Source organism: Theropithecus gelada, chromosome 3, assembly GCF_003255815.1.
Source record: "Theropithecus gelada isolate Dixy chromosome 3, Tgel_1.0, whole genome shotgun sequence".
Taxonomy (NCBI): domain Eukaryota; kingdom Metazoa; phylum Chordata; class Mammalia; order Primates; family Cercopithecidae; genus Theropithecus; species Theropithecus gelada.
In genome coordinates this window covers 75,021,388-75,035,509 of record NC_037670.1, presented here as the reverse complement: position 1 = coordinate 75,035,509, position 14,122 = coordinate 75,021,388, and the positions used below count along the sequence as shown (strand labels likewise).

General features: G+C 42.5%; 1 protein-coding gene across 3 annotated transcripts in view; it reads left to right on the top strand.

Annotated features, from left to right (window-relative positions):
• The first annotated feature begins 4,819 nt into the window (after window positions 1-4,819).
• Window positions 4,820-14,122, top strand: part of EPDR1 (ependymin related 1) — a 31,746-nt gene continuing 22,443 nt past the window's right edge. For 2 of the 3 annotated variants that reach the window (XM_025378792.1, XM_025378790.1), the window contains exon 1: window positions 4,820-5,454. In XM_025378792.1, the coding sequence (XP_025234577.1) occupies window positions 4,838-5,454 (617 nt within the window). In that variant the 5' untranslated portion in view covers window positions 4,820-4,837. Of the gene's footprint in view, window positions 5,455-5,566; window positions 5,694-14,122 lie in introns of those variants that run through there. The other variant, XM_025378793.1, reaches the window with a different exon arrangement.

The window sequence follows — 14,122 nt, the reverse complement described above, 5'->3', positions numbered from 1 at the left end:
AATTTCAAGAGAGAGAAAGACACTCTTTGGCGTGAAAACTGAACTTTGCTCCCTCTGCCTTAGAGTTTTTCAAAGTATAGAGTTGGGGGGAAATAGGAGCTTCTGCTGCCCTCTAATTCTGAAATATATTTGCTTTCTCCGGTAGGCGGCATGAGGAGCGCTAAGGACAGTTGGGACACTGTCCTGCGAGGCAGGGGAGAGTGCAGTGGATGTCGGAATAGGAGGGACACATTGTATAAATTACCCCACTCCGCCCTTAGTTGTGTGGACTGTGGTTTGTTGTTGTTGTTGCTGTTGTTGCTAGTAGACAGTTTGGGCCTAAATTTTTCCAGTATAACACTTGGTTTGTTTCTGCTCCAAGAACTTAATAGAACTGGGGGAAGGTGTGCTAGCATCTTCCAGCTTGGGAAATGTCTTCCAACATTCCCTCTTCCTTCTAACTCCCTGTTCCCCTCTCCAGCATTAGTGGAACCCAGGAGAAAACATCAGACACCACAATCTGAAAGGTCTCCCCAGCTCTGATCCTTCATGCCAAAGGATTTCCACCTCAGCAGCCTAAAATCTTGATTTTTGATGTGCTCAGAGACTGTTGCTTGAGTTGAGTAAGAAGCTAAGAAGCTGTGTACTATGGGATGCAAATATGTATGCTTTGCTTTCTCTTTTATCTTATTTGCATTAGGAAGAGGTAGTAAGTTCAATTGCTGGCTCAGCTATCCACAGAAAAGAGGAGGCTTTATTTATATAAGATTGATGTATGTCAATCTTCAGGTGGTAAGACTTCTGGTATATGCTATTTTTTAGGGCATCAGCAATATGGAAACATGTTCTCTGAATGTTAATCTTTAAAAACATAGTTTAACTTAAATTTAAGGCACACAATTTTTCTCTCCAAAGCTTAAACCTACACAATTAGTTTAGTTTTGACTGAGGATTAAAACTGAAGACTAAGGATTAAAACAGCCGAGGAAACAACAAGCGCAAGTGACATCTACTGGGAATTTACAATGGTCAAGACATGGAGCTAAGAACTTTAAATGCATTATCTTGTTTATTAGGGAACATGAATTAAACATAGTAAGTGAAAAGGATAAATGAGACAAATACATTTCAGGATTCATCCAAAGAGTGGTTCTTATTTAGGGGAAGCCCACGGTGTTCTTACACTGACAAGCCACTCTAGAAAGGTAATCCACTTCCTGTGGAACAGGTCTCAACCTCCAAAGATGCCAAGCCAGGCTAGTAAAATATCACATTAGGAGGAAAGCCCAGATGACATCTCAAGCCATTTCTAGCAGTAAACTCCAATGAGCCTAAACCCTTCACTGAGCAAAAAAGATTTTCAGCTGTGGTTCCTACCAGGAGAGCAAGAGGAAGAGCTGAACTACCCTACACTTTTCCTATGAGTCTGAGCAGGGAAAACTTGGAGAGGGCTCAAATTTCTGCAGCCAGTTTGAACCTGCTGCATCTGTTTAACTATGTAAGTACCAAGTCACAAAGTCTCGTGGGCTTCCCTGATGTTCTCTGAGGCATGCCTTTTTTTTTTTTTTTTTTTTTTATACTTTAAGTTCTAGGGTACATGTGCATAACGTGCAGGTTTGTTACATATGTATACTTGTGCCATGTTGCTATGCTGCACTTATCAACTTGTCAGCACCCATCAACTCGTCATTTACATCAGGTATAACTCCCAGTGCAATCCTTCCCCTCTCCCCGCTCCCCATGATAGGCCCCGGTGTGTGATGTTCCCCTTCCTGAGTCCAAGTGATCTCATTGTTCAGTTCCCACCTATGAGTGAGAACATGCGGTGTTTGGTTTTCTGTTCTTGCGATAGTTTGCTAAGAATGATGGTTTCCAGCTGCATCCATGTCCCTACAAAGGACACAAACTCATCCTTTTTTATGGCTGCATAGTATTCCATGGTGTATATGTGCCACATTTTCTTAATCCAGTCTGTCACTGATGGACATTTGGGTTGATTCCAAGTCTTTGCTATTGTGAATAGTGCCACAATAAACATACATGTGCATGTGTCTTTATAGCAGCATGATTTATAATCCTTTGGGTATATACCCAGAAATGGGATGGCTGGGTCATATGGTACTTCTAGTTCTAGATCCTTGAGGAATCGCCATACTGTTTTCCATAATGGTTGAACTAGTTTACAATCCCACCAGCAGTGTAAAAGTGTTCCTATTTCTCCACATCCTCTCCAGCACCTGCTGTTTCCTGACTTTTTAATGATTACCATTCTAACTGGTGTGAGATGGTATCTCATTGTGGTTTTGATTTGCATTTCTCTGATGGCAAGTGATGATGAGCATTTTTTCATGTGTCTGTTGGCTGTATGAATGTCTTCTTTTGAGAAATGTCTGTTCTTACCCTTTGCCCACTTTTGGATGGGGTTGTTTGTTTTTTTCTTGTAAATTTGTTTGAGTTCTTTGTAGGTTCTGGATATTAGCTCTTTGTCACATGAGTATATTGCAAAAATTTTCTCCCATTCTGTAGGTTGCCTGTTCACTCTGATGGTAGTTTCTTAATACCACACATCTATAGCCATCTGATCTTTGACAAACCTGAGAGAAACAAGAAATGGGGAAAGGATTCCCTATTTAATAAATGGTGCTGGGAAAATTGGCTAGCCATAAGTAGAAAGCTGAAACTGGATCCTTTCCTTACTCCTTATACAAAAATTAATTCAAGATGGATTAGAGACTTAAATGTTAGACCTAATACCATAAAAACCCTAGAAGAAAACCTAGGTAATACCATTCAGGACATAGGCATGGGCAAGGACTTCATGTCTAAAACACCAAAAGCAATGGCAACAAAAGCCAAAATTGACAAATGGGATCTAATTAAACTAAAGAGCTTCTGCACAGCAAGAGGCATGCCTTTTAAGAGGAAATGAAGACCCCTTCTTCCTAAAGCTCTGTGCCTGCCCCATTCGGCCCATTGGTAGTGTCTCTAGTGGTTCTACAGAGAGGGGGCAGCAGGAAAGAATGCATCAGGACAACCTGTCAACTGTCCCTCCTCTTCATGACCTCCAGGGAGGCTGTGATTCTAGAACACCCTACTTCAGCATTCAGTCCATTCTTTCCATGCCTTACATTTATTTAACAAGGCTCAGGAAGTTGCCTTATTCAGTGGCTTCTCTCTGGTGATTCCTTTTGGTCTCCTCAAGTGCCTGTTCTCTACCCATCCTTTAAATGTCTGGAGCTCTCTGGGGCTCCATCCTAATCCTTCTTCTCACACTCAATGCTCCCCTGAACTGCAGGTTTTCTCACCCCCAACACTTTTGACATTTGGGGCCAGATAATTTTCTCTTCATTTGAGTCGGGCGAGGTGACTGTACTGTGCATTGTAGGAAGTTTAGTAGCATCCTTGGTCTCTACCCACAAAATGTCAACGGTAACCTCCTCCCCATCTACATTGTGACCATCAAAAATGTCTCTAGATATTGCCAAATGTTTCTTTGCTGGGAAGGGGGATGTGGAATTGCCCCAGAAACCACTGTTCTACTCTTCGGCTTTAGTTACCACTTATGTACCTATGGCTTCCTAATGCAAAAGCTCTGCTGGTTTCCAGAAGGATTTATCAAGCTGTCCCTTGGATATTTCCACCTTAATATTCCACAGTCAGTTCAAAATCAACCAATCCTGAAATGAACTGATCATCTCTCCTCACTCAGGACTGGACTCCCAGTGGCCCAAACCAGAAACCTCTCTCTCTGAGTTGAAATGCTTCTCTACAGCTCCCAACTGTCTTCCCCTACTCCATGACCACTCCTGCTGCCTTAGCTGAATCAGGATCATCTCTTTCCAGGATGTTAACAGTAGCCTCCTCGTCTCCCTGCCTTCCCTCTGGCCCTACCCCTTCTGTTGCCTAAGTGGGCTTTCCAAAGCGTATGCCTGATGATGCTTCTCCCTAGCTTTACATTGATTGATAGTTCCCACAGTCCTCAATATGAATGACAAAATCCTTAAAATGAGTGCTATGGCTTCAGAGTACTCCTCTACCTTGTCCTTGAACCACAGCATTATTCTTTTCTTGTCCTTGTGTCCTTCATTCAGGAATGTTATTTCCCACGTTCACCTGGCTCAATCTTAATCATCCTTGAAATGCAGTTCAAATGGAAAGACGCTATACATTTTTTAAGTTCCTTTCTTTTTTTTGATTTCATATTTTATCACAATATTTTTAGAGATAGGGTCTCACCATGTCACCCAGGCTGGATGGAGTGCAGTGGCTTGATCATAGCTCACTGCAACCTCTAACTCCTGGGTTCAAGCGATCCTCCCACTTCAGCCTCCGGAGTAGCTGGGATTACAGGTGTGTGAGCTCCGCTCATTCCATGTTATAGATCCTAACATTACATAAATATAAACCAAATTAACCTTGTTCTTGAAGAAGCGAACCCCCCAGACACCCAAACCCCTCGGCTGGTGGTATTGCCAGGCGATGGGAGGAGCAGTCTCACTGCTATGTGACCTTGAGGCAGTGTCCATGAGTCCTAGGCCCAATGCAAGGGGTTGTCTACTAGTCTCCTAGACTCTTCACTGGGAATGGGGGCTGAGAAGCGGCCATGATTAATAGCTAGTATCATTTCTTCAGGAAAAAACTCGTCTTTCCAGTTTTAATTTGGAGGAAGAAGTTTGCATTTTTGTCCAGGGGCAATGTACACCGGGCAAACGTTTGCACAGCAAACGCAGCAGCTCTGCTTTTCCTATCTTGATCTTGAACTTGCCCCTCCGTGTGTGATTACCTGTTGAACACTGAAGTTAGTAGAGAAACACACTTCTTGGCACAGTCTCCCGGCAACCCCCCCTCTTAAAACGCCATGCCTCCCAGGATGCTAGTGGCACCACTGCCACTGCATTTCCTGTTGGCAGCAGTGAGCAGTGAAAACCCGAAGCGGCAGCAGGCAGTGGCAGCAGGCAGTGACCCAGGCAGAAATAGCTCCCGCGCGATTCACTGGAGCCTTCCCAGGGCCCTGGTCCTGGCTACCGGGAGTCGCGCGTCCGGATCTCAAAAGCGGCAGAGGCCACCGAAGGGACAGGAAGTACTTTGGTCCAGACCACACTCCCGGTACAGTGCGCAGAGAGCCGGTGGGAGCCACTCTGATCCCGGACGTCTCAGCTCCCCCTTGGGCTCGAGCTTGCCCTCGGGCCGGGGAAGGATGACCGCGATGCCAGGACGCGCTTCCCTCCACACCGTCCCGGGCGCTCTGGGCCCCTGGCTGCTGGGCTGCCTCTGGGCCTGGACGCTGTGCGGCCTGTGCAGCCTGGGGGCGGTGGGAGCCCCGCGCCCGTGCCAGGCGCCGCAGCAGTGGGAGGGGCGCCAGGTTATGTACCAGCAAAGTAGCGGGCGCAACAGCCGCGCCCTGCTTTCCTACGACGGGCTCAACCAGCGCGTGCGGGTGCTGGACGAGAGGAAGGCGCTGATCCCCTGTAAGAGGTACAGGTCACCGGCCCGCGGGGCGGGAGTGGGGAGCGGCGCGGGCCCCGGGAGGGCGAGGTCGCTGGGGCCTCCTGTAACTCTTTCCGGCCCCTTGCAGCTCCTCCCTTCTCCCAGAGAGATCCTTCGCAAGGAGGGTCGCTTGGGGATAGCATGGTAGGGGGCTGGGAGGGGCGCTGCGCCCACCGAGGGCGTCCTGCTGGCGGGGTACTCAGTAACACCCAGCGAGGCGGTGGCAGGTAAAGAAGGGACCCATCCAGGGCGGGATCGACCTGCAGGGGCCCCCGTGCCCAGGTTCGCCCCTGTTCTCACGCTGCTGAGTCAGGCTCTGGGCTCATGGAGCCCCCTGCAGTCTAGGGCGTGTCTTCTGCACTATCTCATTTCTAGAGCCATCTGCGAGAGAGGCACACAGAATATGTATTTTCTAAGAAATACTTTTTGTATTTTAAAAGACTGTCGCAGGACTACAAACGGTGTGGGAAATTGATAAAAAGAAAATTTCACCCACAAACTTATCAAATTGTTACAGCTATTAAAATTTTGGTCTACTCCCTTTAGGTTTTTTGTTTATTTTAAAGCAAATTTTACATACTATGATCAAAAGCCATATGTTACCCTAATCTTTTTTAACTTAACATTGTCCCTTATAGGTTCTTATTTGCCATGTTATTAGCTGGCCTCCTATTTTTAATGACCGCACAGTACTCCTTACAGGGGCAAAGCTGCAAGTTTCTTTTAAGAACTGGTCTGACCATTCACCTTTGCACATCTGTTGTGACAAAGGGCACCCTCTTTTTGAGACGTCATCTTGCTTGTGGCCCCTTTAAGACCTGATTTCTAATTTGGGATCACCACCTGTCTCCTTTCCAGAGCCCTGCCATTCCCCCTAAGTGTGTTCCTCTCACTGCCTCTCTTTATGGCATTTGTATCATTGGGAGTTGCAAAGTGAATTTTCATGGTTTGAAATTTCAGTGGACTGTAAGATCTATAGCAAAAGGGCACTATTAGTTTATAGAACAAAATCAAATTTGATAATATCATTTATTCTAAAAGCATTTGTACAAGTATTAGGTGACTTGAAGAAAGTGTGGAAAGGGCAGACCCTTTCAAACAATATCAAGGGTGCAAAATAATGCATTATGAAATGCAGAGCAGCACAGTCATCATGGTGAACTGGGAATTGATTCCAAGTCTTTCAAGAACATGAATGTTTTCAGTAGGGTCTTGAAGGGCACAGCAATAATAATAACAACCAACAGTTGAATACTTCTTATATATGAGGCATGACACTGAGGATTTTACATGTATTATATAATTTAGTTTAAATCTCACAATAACTTGACAGTATAGGTTTTATGATCTCCGTTTTACAGACAATAACTCTGAGGTCTAGGGAGATTAAGCAACTTTCTTAAGATCACACAGCTAATACTTGAGGAAGCTGGGTGGATTCTGACGCCTATGGTATACCAGGTTCACATTCATTCATTCATTTATTTAATAAGCATTTGTTCATGTTAGGCACTGTATATAAACAGAGTGATTCCTGGCTTTTGCGGAGGTCAGAGTCTGGAGGTGAAGTCACATAAATAAAAAAAATTCCCATACAGTGGTATGAGGGGTGAGAGCTGGGGTGTGATGAGAAGAACTCAGCTGGGCACCTAACCCAGGCTTCCTGGAGGAGCTGAAATGAGAGTGAGTTCCAAAACACCTGTAGAGGTTTCCCAGGGAGATGTGGAGAGACTGCTGGTCCAGGGGGATGCAGGTGTATCCATGCCTGGTATGTGTGTGCCATCCTGGAGTGTATAGATCTGAGTAAATTCCAAAAACCGCAGACCACTCATTATTAGGGCTGAAGCACAGGACATGGCGAAGGGTCATACTGAAGGAGTTTTAAACCGTGGAATTTGTGATTAGATTATATAAAGATCCATGGATGTGTCCTTAAGCATGCATTCCCATGATATGGACACAAAATGGAGCAATGTGGAGCAAAAGTAGAAGTGAGAACACAACCTTGGAGATTTTCGTAGTGGTCCAGGTGAGAGATGGGTAGTAGCAATGGGAATGGTGAGCAGGGGGCAAGTGAATGCATCAGGGAAGTATTGAAGAGGTTCAATTGAGAAACATGTAAATGATTGGATGGGTTGTGGCAGGTGTGGTGAGGGAGAGGAAAAAGTTAAAGAGGCCCCCATTTTTGGCTTGTGAAGCTAATGGTACTGATGGCATAGGATAGATGGTGATGCTGTTCCTTGCAACAGGGTTTGACTTTGTGCACTTCTAATTAAGGGTGAATTGGTATCCTATGTAATTTTCTGTGAAGACTTGTACAGTAGTGGCGCATTGATGAATAGTCATATTGAAGATGGACTGGGATGGCCCAGAGCACACTGCTGAAGCAGAGGAGTGTGCCAAAGAGAAGGACAAGAGCTAATCTTCCCAAAGGTAGTATTATTTTTTTACAATTAAAAAAAGTAGGCTTTAGAGTCAGACAAATCTGGATCTGAGTCCAGACCCTGAATATGGGTCTTTGGGTAAGTTACTAAAGTTTTCTGAGTCTCAGTATCCTCATTTACAAAATGGGAATACTTATAATGCCTAATTTATTGGATTATTGTGAGAATTAAATGAGTTCAAGTATATAAAACATATAGTACAATGTCTGATAGTACACACAAGATGCTCTGTTCATGACCAGGGTTGGGCCCATCACTACCACTATCATCATCATCCTGGTAAAGTTACCAGAGCCCAGAGACTTGCTACCAGCCCTTTGGGCTCAGAAACTTGATCCAGCAGCACACACAGACCCTTCCTTTGGGAGCAACCTGTGAGTAAGGAAACTCAAATGCTAAACTGTCTATTTCAATAAGTTTTGTCGCTGGCATGCGGACCAGGATTCTCAAATCCACAAGACTAGGTCATTCTCTCCCTGTAGTCAGAACTATGTGGGGAGCCAAATTATCATCAGGCAGTTGTGAGCAAAGAGTTGGAGCAAATTCACTGAACAAACATCTAATAATTGCCTGCCCTAGGTTAGGCTATATGCGCAATATGGAGTTTTCCATCATGAATAAGACAGGCCAGCCCGGGGTAAGGTTTGATGGTAATCAGGCAAAGGCAAAGTGATGCATTCATTTTCACAATAGAGATGAGTTGGTGGTTCTGTGCTACCCCAATTGTGCTGCTCCTGACCCCTTCCACTCGGAATGGACCCTTGGTGAGTGCTGCTCAAGTCTGTTTGAGCAACCCTTCTTCCATGACTCCATGACTGATTAATATAACCTTTAGATGTGTGTTTTATACCTTTAGTGGAGTCACAGCCAACTCTTGCTGGCCTAGAAGCATTTTTGCCCCTTTGTGGTGATTTCTCATTCCTCTGCCCTGGTCCAATAGGTGCTGGTTTCACAGTTAAACTTGTAAAAGACATTTTTTTCCCCTTTCTTTCTGAGTTCTTGGCAAGATTCTTTCTCACAGTCACATCGCTGGCCTTAAGTCAGATGTGGAAAAGAATGTTTAATGCATAAACACATTTTTAAGCTCTTTAAGTGTAGATTTGTTGGAACAAACTCAGAAATTTTTTCAGGTATTAACAGTCTGGCCAAGCAACCAGATGTTATTTGAAGAAAATATGGATGAGTTGTCTCTTCACATTTATGAGTAAGTTGAGAAGTAAGTTTTAGAATTGGATCTACTTCTTAAGATTTTCGTTTTTTATCCAGATAGTTATGGAAAATCCCATTGATAGTTACTGTGGAATGACTAGGATTTTCCAGGCTCTCTTTTCCCTGAGATGATGGAAAAGATTAAACAACTTTACAAGCTTCAGATAAGACAAGCCTGAGCAGCGAATGGGAAATTTTAGTAATTGATACCATTTTTATTTTCTAATTCCAACTGTCTTTTCCGACTCCTTGACTAAATTCACAAGTATTTATTTGAAAGACTGAAGGAAAATCAAGAAGATTATTTTCATATTTCAGGCAACATTTTGAACTTTATGGGGGAAGCAACGTTGATACACAATGAACCCTCTCAGGCCACCAGTAACTTTAGGCTTCCCCTTACAAAATGGTGGCTTGGGTGTTGGAATCAATGAAGCTCTTAATGCAGAGTGAGCAGAGAGGCAGTAAAACAATATGCACAGTCTGGTATCTTGGAATATTATTTCATCACCAATCCTACATGTTCTATTAAGGATTTGTATTTGTAAAACATGAAAAATATGTCACAAATGGAGCAGCAGGTGGATTCTTATTCAAATTCTGATTAATTCATGTCTGCTTCTCTTGATTCTCCCACAGCATATTATTTCTTGGAGAAGAGAATAACATTAACCTTCTCTTTCTTTAAACAGAGAATCAGCCTCCTGTAGTGGAGACAGCAGGGGGATTCATGTTAAGACCATGATGGAGTGACAACCATGGCCTCTAATCCTGCCTTCATCCCAATAAGGTCCTCAACATTTCAGAACCTCTGTGTTTTTCATCTTTTAATTTAATTTGAATAATGCCTACAATGTTGATACTAAATCACTTTTAGGCTTTCATTTGTTAAATGCTAGGTACAGATAGGATTAAATGATACCCTGAAGGTACCAATTGTACTTTTATTATATCAGGCTGATTCACTGTTTCTAATGCAACGAACTTGACACAGATTTTAAATTTTTTCTCAACCTATCCCATTATGTAGACAAATTAATTCAAAGTTCTTTATCTTCCTTCTCTTTTTCACCTAAGCCTGTCTTATGAATAGAGAAAGAGAAGAGGCTACCTTGAAATGCCTCGGGCCCAAACTCAGAAGGCTCTGCACTCAATTGAGCCTCCTTTCCTACTAAGAATGGAATAATGTTTTTATAGGGGTGTTGGTCCAAGTATCAGCTGTGGATGATTAATTCCCAGGGCTGTTATCACCTAAGGTAACTTCAGTAATCTTATGTGTTTGGAAAAGAGGATGAGGATTATTTTTCAAATCCATACTTTTGTTTTATTTTGAAACAATCTCACACCTACAGAAAAGTTGCAATTATAATACAAAGAACTTTCCCCTGCCTGAACTGTTTGATAGTAAGTTGCCAAACTGATATATCCATGATCCCCAAATACTTCAGTGTATTTCCTCCCAGCAAGGACTTTCTCCTGCATAACCACAATACAACCATATAAGTCAGGAGATTAACACCAGTTCATTTTGACCATCTGAAATTCAGGTGTCATTCATGTTTTGCCAGTTGTTCTTTGTATGTTTTTCATAGCCAAAAAAAAAAAGAAAAAAGAAAAGAAAAGATTTAAGTGCAAGCATTACATTTAAATGTGGTGTCTCTGTGGTTTCTTTCTGTCTGGAACAGTTCCTAGGTATTCCTTGCACTTTAGAACTTTTAAAGATTGCAGGCCAGTTATTTTGTAGAATGTTCCTTGATTTGAGTTTGTCTGATGTTTCCTCATAATTAGCTTCAAGTTACTTACCTTTGGCAGGAATATCAGGGATAATACTCTCTTCTAACTGCATCCTGATGTTCACTTTGATCACCTGATTGACTGCTGTCTGCCAGGCTTCTTCACTGTGAAATGATACATTTTTTTTTAAATTAACAAGATTTGGTAGGGAAATATTTTAAAACCATGTACATATCTCATTCTTCATTAATCTTCTGAATTATACTTTATCTGTATCAGTGTGCACTCAAGCCTTCTCATTTTGTTCTATTTGCTCTCATTGTTTACTTTGCTGTTCATAATGTCCTAGATTTGGCCAGTGGAAGCCTCTTCAAATTGGTTTCTATGTTCTTTTGATGTGTTTGAGCACTTCCTTGCTTTCTGGCACAGCAAGATATTCCAAGATCATCTTTATTTTCCTGCCCTAGTCCTAGGATAAACCATTTTTCAAGAAGCCCTGGTTACTTTTCTTGGAGAATAATATGTGGAAGTCAGGACCTGTGCTGTAGTCATGTTCAGTGCTATCAGGTGGCACTGCTACCAGGTCCTCTCAAGGGACAAAGCACGGGGTGTTAAGTTTGAATACACACACCCCTCCCCCCACACACTCATACATATATACACATTTACATTTATATTTATTTCTGAACCTCCAGTTCTAATCCATAGAGGTGTTTAAACTGATGCTTTCTTTCTAATCCAACACTACATGGTCCATTCTAGTTTTTTTTTCCCCTTTCATTTTTGCTACTCCCTTCTCAGACAGTGAGAAAACTGGCTCGTAATATGCAATTGCAGTAGGTAACCAGTCATGTATCGTTATGCTGTCTCCTTCACACATGGGCTCCGCACTCCAGGCCAGCCCATGTAGAAGCATATCTTCCTTGGTCCTACCTAATGGCTTTAGTCTAAATTGTTCAAGAGAAAGGAGAAGGTCAAATTATGTTCTTAACATATGTTTATATTCCTTTGGGCTTCTCAATATGTCATCATTACAGATCCTCAGAGGGTGTCTCTGTGTGGCTGGGGGAGGCAGACGAATATAAAGTGCTCAATAAATCTATTTGATCATGAATTTTGTTTTGCATGGATTGGATTTTCATTTTAAGAAATCATGACTTTGTGAATATTAGGAGAATGACTTCTCCTTTGACCTTTATTCCATCATTTTGGTCTCAGATGGCTGGAGCTAGCATATTCTTTTATGAGCTCAGTAAGTCTTGACTGCTTGTGGCCTCCTGATCCTCAAAGAATAAACCATGCTGATTTGCAGTACTTGAGTTTTGCAGTATTTGAGTTTTTCTTCAAGAAACAGATTTTCTTGGAAGCACACAAAGTTTGATTTAAGGGACTTAATTCAGTGGGTCTATAGACCCTGGATTTCAGAGAACTAATGCTGAGATGGGGAGGGAGAAGCAGGCACTAGGGAAAAAAGATCCAAAGAAGATAAGCCCAGGAGAGTAAGGAGGCTGATGGAATGTAAGACTAATTTACAAATGGAAGCCAGAGGTGGTCACTATACTGCTTTGAAAACATCTTTACTTTCTCCAATAACCTTGAGCTGTTTCTTCCTGATTCTGACCTTGAGGACGGTGGTCAGGGGCAAAGTGCCCAAAGATCTGAAAATATTCCACCAATTAGTGGTTTGTTTTTCCTGGAATAAATATAATAGTCTTAGATTTCACCAATTCCAGTAAAAAATTTCTATTTTCTCCCTTAACATTTTCTTTTATTTTACCCATCTTTAAATAAAAATAACTTCTCTTGATCTTACCAGCTGAAATCTCATTCTCCTCTTCTATTTAAAGCAAATCTCTTGCTAACTACAATTTTTGTACTCCTATGCTCTCTTGAAAAACCTCCAATCACTTTTTCACCATTCTATTGAAAATACTCTGGTCAAAAGCAAGAGGCTGTACATTACTAATCAACTAATCTTTGATCAGTCCTCATCTTATTGTAGATTAATTCCCCAATCCTGATGCACTTTCTTCACTTGATTTTCAACCTGCTGGTTTTCTGGTTTTCCTCCTCCCACCTTTTTTCCTCTCCTCAAGCCTTGTTGCTCTCTCTGCTCTTCTCTGGACTGCTGATAGTGGACTCTCCCAGGGCTCAGGTTCTCATCTCTTTACGTTTCTACCTATACCCTAATTTTGATATATACTGAATCTGACCATACCTCCATGGTTATTCTGGTCCAAACCTTTATTATGTCTTGGCTGGATGTTTATGATAGCCTCCTAACAGGTCTTCCCGCTTCTGACCTTGCCCCCTTTAGTCTCTTCTCCACATAGAAACCCCAGGGTTCTCTTGAAAATATGTCATGCCACTCCTTGGCTCAGGATCTGCTCCCCAGCCTCTTCCCTACCTTATCTCTGTCACCAGCTCACTCATTGTGGACCTGACCTCAGCACACTGACCCCATTGGCACTTGAATCTGTCATTGCCTCTGCCTCGGAAGCCTTTTTCCTAAGAAGCTGCATGACCTACTCCCAAATTAAACTGTTTCTCCACTCAACATTCTCAGTGCCCCCTAACTGCTTTATGTTAATATATCTAAGGCACTTACGACTATCTGGCAGAGAGTTTAATATTAAAGTTTGTTCCTTCATCTCCCCTACCTTCCCTCACGCACAGTAAGGCTCCATAAGGCCAGGGGTTTTGTATGGTTGTTGCTGTATCTCTAACTCCTCAGAACACTTTACATTCTTTTCAACATACTATGTGGGACCTAAATGAATGCTTGCCCCGTACAAAAGGAACTGTGTTCTAATGTCGGAGAAGGCGATTCCCAAGCTCCATTTTCTAACAGCTAAGAGCAGGGCCTGACTAATTTTTTTTTGAATCAGTGAATGAGGGAAATGAATAACTGATAATATACATTCATTGTGGAAGGATATCTAAATAATAGATATGTATTTTCTTTCCTTTCTTCTTTATAATTAAATTTCTTAGACAATAAAACGATAGATTTATGTAATGGTTTCATGGTTTCTCATTTATATGTTATGTTATACCTCTTCTATGTTAAGAATGATTTTTGACATCGAATTACACTGCAGTGTTTTGCAAAGTTTTCCAGTAGGGTTGAAGTAGAGCTTCCCTGGGAGGGCACACCACCACCCCCAGAGAGTGGATGCCCCAAACTCCTTTCGCCCATGAGCCACTCCCCAACTGCCCTCTCATCAGACACTGTCTTCAGTATCTCTCTTGTGCCTCAATTTCAATTT